Source organism: Pyrus communis, chromosome 6 (assembly GCF_963583255.1).
Source record: "Pyrus communis chromosome 6, drPyrComm1.1, whole genome shotgun sequence".
NCBI classification, from domain to species: Eukaryota; Viridiplantae; Streptophyta; class Magnoliopsida; order Rosales; family Rosaceae; genus Pyrus; species Pyrus communis.
Window position 1 is genome coordinate 15,153,318 of NC_084808.1, and position 4,387 is coordinate 15,157,704.

The window sequence follows — 4,387 nt, forward strand, 5'->3', positions numbered from 1 at the left end:
AAATTACGAAAGTGCACCTAGACACACTTAGGCGTCCGCCTAGCCCTCTTATACCCACCTAGGCACCCACCTAGGTCATGACTCTCACTTAGACAAAAAAATCAATAACCTTCATTTTGCATTTTAATTTTTCAATAAAATGTAAGAGACTTGTTATATACTTGGATGAACACTCAACATATGCTTGTTCCCCATGTTTATAATATGTTCTAACACTTTATAATTTATGTGTCATTTTATTTTACAATTTATGTATCTCAATATCATTATATGTGGTTTTTAAGGATAAATAGGCACTTATTTATACAATATATAATAAATTTACTTAAATCCGTCTAGCCACCTAGACGCTAGGCCCCAACTCGCCGGTCAACTAACGCCTAGTGTCTTTCAGAACCTTGTTTACGTGTTATGCAAGTTTCAAGGCAAGCTGAATTTAGAAACACTAATCTGTTGAAAGTCGTGTTGTAGAGTAGTAGAGTAGTCCTGAGTACACATAAAATAGAACCCATGTCAAATACAAGTGTTGGCTACATTTGATGGTGTTATGGGGTTGCTGGGAATTTAGGTTTGGGAACTTTGATCATTAGGACCTCGCCAATGACTCAAAAGTTGATAGTTTTGTTGTTCAACAAAGTGAAGAAGATCATAGAAATTTAAAAAAGTGATACTAAGAGTCGAAAATCTTGGGTAAGAAATCATTAATTTGTCTATGAAAGTAATCATACCAAAATTTTGGGTACATGTCGATAGATGGAATTACTAATGTCTATCTATATTGTTTATAATTGTCTCTGTAAATTAAGACCTAGTAGTTATATGTTTAAGCTCAACAGTTTTACTTCACAGTTAGGCAAGAAAAGTTTGTACACCGAAGATTTCCTTTGCAGACTTTTTAACATATCAAAAAAGAATAAGGTAGGACTTTGAGGGCTTACTTTGTAGGGTTGAACAAAAAGATAACACAACCTTGCCCGATCTTCACATCCGTAAATTTTTTAATGAATGAATGATATGGGTTGGATCGATATGTTTGCCTTACCAATTCGACGGGTGCTTTCATCAGAAAGAGGGAAATAAATGTTATCATAATTGAAAACTTAAAACAAAATTGTCATCTATATATGGATAACACTTAATTATCCAAAGGATACAAACTATGATTCAGACAAAAAAACCTCCCTCCATGTTACTTCATCAATACCAAAATGAAGATTGGCGATCAAACTTTTTCTTCCCCTCCCTTCCCACATCAGACACACTCCTAAAGCCAACTTTCTCACCATGAGATCTACGAGGGCTAAGGTTAACCAACTTCGAGAACATTCCACTTGTCAAATTACCATCCGGCGCCTTCTCATAAAATTCATCTTCTTCATCATCTTCTGCATCACCTTCATCCCCAGATTCGAGCAGTGAACCCTTTTCTTCGATCGGAGGACAATCCCAAAGGTGTGATCCTTCACTATTTTCATTGGTTGCTAGGAAATTTGAAGCCTTGTCATAGTCATTGCTGCGCAGTCCGCTTGGTGAATATCTTTCCATGGCTTCCAATTTTGTGGGAGATGGCTCATATGACCTACTTAGCTCATTGATATCATTCCATACAGAACTTGTGGTAGAAAAAGAGCCAAAGGATGTTCTTGAGGCTTCGGAGGCCGATGAAGAGAAAGAAGTTGCGGATGAAGGAGAAGCCGTTGCACTTCCAAATCCTTGGATTTCATTTGTTATTTTGAGAGCTTTTAAACGTGCTTCTCTTAGGATTTGTCCTCCTCCTAGCAAGTTAAGTATTTGGTCTGATTTCTTTTGCATGCTAACACCCCAATTGAATCTATCGTGATTAAAAAAAATTAAAATCAAAAGGTATAAAAAATCAAAAATTTAATATTTCAAAGAAATCAATATAGACTATATGAAATTACCCTTTGTTATCTATGTATTTAAACGATCCAAGCTCTTGGATGACATAACTATCACGTTGAAATTCTTCAGCAAAATCTTCAGGGCCGTGTGTTAGTAAGAACTCCAGAAGTATTAATGCTTTGTAGGATTGCCTCCACTCTTTCCAATCTATGCTATATAACCTATATTATTTATTTTGTACATATTAACCTTATGTTAAACCAAGAAATTATAGCATTAATATGCAATTTACAGTAGACACTTCTGGTTGATATAAGTTTAAACAAGAAGAAAATGATTACCTCCGATGCAGAATATCGACAATTCTCCAATACTCATCCACGTCAAAGGAGGCATCAGCTATTTTAGTCATTGTCTTAGCATCAGGGCTACATGGATCATTATTTGTTGCTTCCTCAGCTAACCTTTATGACAAGATGGATCTCAAGGCATGTTAGGTTTTCTAGGGGGCCGGGTTGGGAACAAATGAAATAACATAATAAAAAAGGTGTAAAGAGAAAAGTACTTACAATTCAGTTGGAGAAACATCAGTAAAAGTCAGCCTAGCAATTTTGTATTTCTCCTGTAGAAAATTAGATGCTTGCTTTTTGATATGGTTCAAAAACAAGGTTCCCATAGCTGCCAATAAGTTCTTAAAAATTTGTAACCATGAACCCTAGTTTGAAACCCTAAACGAATTGGTAAGTTTAATGCTTATGCGCAAAATTTTGGTAACAATAATCCAATCACTAATGTCTAGTACCCCATATTAGAGGATAATTGAGGCCTCAAACTCAGTTCCCTAAATGTTTAAATTAAACCAAAGGTTTCTTAGTTTAGAAGAAAATTCATAAACTTTTTGAGGTAGAGGAGATTAGTATAGGATCAACTATTTCATGGGAAGCCATGATTATAGCTCAAATAGTGGAGGAGGGGTAGGGTACCCATTTTGAATGTGGGGGAAATTACAATTGACTAATATTGGAAATTTGACCGAATGTTACCCATAAATTTTTAACTATTTTGTTTAATTTTTCTGCTGAAAAATTATAAACTATATACATAATTATAGTTATGACCCAAACATTATTCGTGCCTCGTTAGAGATTTCTAATTCTATCATTTTTCTATTTTTATTTTTATGCATAACTAAACTATTTCCCAAGTATTTTTTTTAATTATTATTTGATTACATGCTATGTTTCACTTGCATGCAAATTCTAGTTTCAAATGACCCGATGACAGGCCATCATAAGAAACTTTGTTGATAGAGACTTAGATAAATCTAAGATGATGACCAATCAATTAGGTTTATTGAAACTAAGGTTAAAAACAATATATAAACTAGTAAGGATGACTCATCAAGAAAAATTTCTCTAAACAAGCTATTTACAAGATTTATAAGCCGAACATAGTAAAGTTAAAACCTACTTGTTTCTTAAATGAGTCGAGCTCAAATTTGTTTTTTTCTATTACAATCGAGGGGAACTCAAATTTTTTTATTTATATATATATATTAGAAGCATAAATTGCAAGGAAATGGCCACAGACGAGGTTGTGTATGGTTTGGTGGGTGGCTATCGGGTAGGTGGAGAGTTTGGCTCCTTTTGCTTTGAAAAGATAACATTGTTTTTTTTTTTTTTTTTTTTTTTTTTTTAAGTACAAAAGATAACTTTGTTACATTAAAGGTTAAGTTCAATGTTAAATTAAACGTTAAGTTCATAGATAGCTGTCAAAAAATTAGAAACAGACACCAAATCATAGACAATAAAACTGCAGCCCCTAGTATTACCCTTATCTTCAATCCTAAATACTATTCTTTTTTTATTTTTTATTTTGGTTGTTGTTGAGAAAAAGTACGATATTCATTGAAGATTGAAATATGTACAAATTAAGGATAGGGTGCTTACAATGGGCCTTGATAAAAACCTTGCCAGGGCTTTCAACCCGATCGAAAGGAAAAAAAGTGTCCCTCACCAAATTAACTACTAGTACTATCCTCTAATAATAAATCAGAAATTACATCAGGAGGTTCTTCAAACCAGGAAACAGGGTGATCAACAGTGAGACTAAACCTCGCTAAGTGGTGAGCCACCTTATTCGTTTCTCTTCAACCAAATGTGATTTGCCATTGCTTGAAGTCCTGCAAGAGCTACCAAGTATCGTCGAACATATGTCCATAATGACCACTAAACGCTGCACTTGCATTTTGAATTGCAGAAATCACTAACAATGCATCCCCTTCCACCTGAACCTGCATCGTGACCCATCTGCGTAAGAAAACAGTCGTTGCATCTACATGCAACGCTGATCTCACGATGTCCTCCCTGCTTACTTGCGCTGCCAAAAACCGTCCCTCCGAGTTTCTCACTACCAACCCATAGCCTCCAATCGACCCCTACTCATCCCATGATGCATCAAAATTACATTTAATCCAACTAGAGGCTAGAGACTACCATTTATTTATTCTATCCGAGGAACAATG

At 34.9% G+C, this 4,387-nt stretch overlaps 1 protein-coding gene across 1 annotated transcript; it reads right to left on the reverse strand.

Annotated features, from left to right (window-relative positions):
• Window positions 1-1,197: 1,197 nt before the first annotated feature.
• On the reverse strand, window positions 1,198-2,539 carry LOC137736110 (uncharacterized). The gene is made up of 4 exons (XM_068475442.1): window positions 2,433-2,539; window positions 2,205-2,327; window positions 1,923-2,084; window positions 1,198-1,831 (listed from the first exon to the last, which is right to left on the reverse strand). Exons 1-4 carry the CDS (start codon window positions 2,537-2,539, stop codon window positions 1,198-1,200), a joined length of 1,026 nt encoding a protein of 341 aa, XP_068331543.1.
• Window positions 2,540-4,387: the final 1,848 nt, after the last annotated feature.

Coding starts and splice junctions, on each gene's coding strand:
- LOC137736110 (XM_068475442.1), bottom strand. CDS start 2,539: ATGGGAACCTTGTTTTTGAACCATATCAAAAAGCAAGCATCTAATTTT. Junction 2,328..2,432: donor GATGTTTCTCCAACTGAATT/GTAAGTACTTTT, acceptor CTTGTCATAAAG/GTTAGCTGAGGAAGCAACAA. Junction 2,085..2,204: donor GTCGATATTCTGCATCGGAG/GTAATCATTTTC, acceptor TAAATAATATAG/GTTATATAGCATAGATTGGA.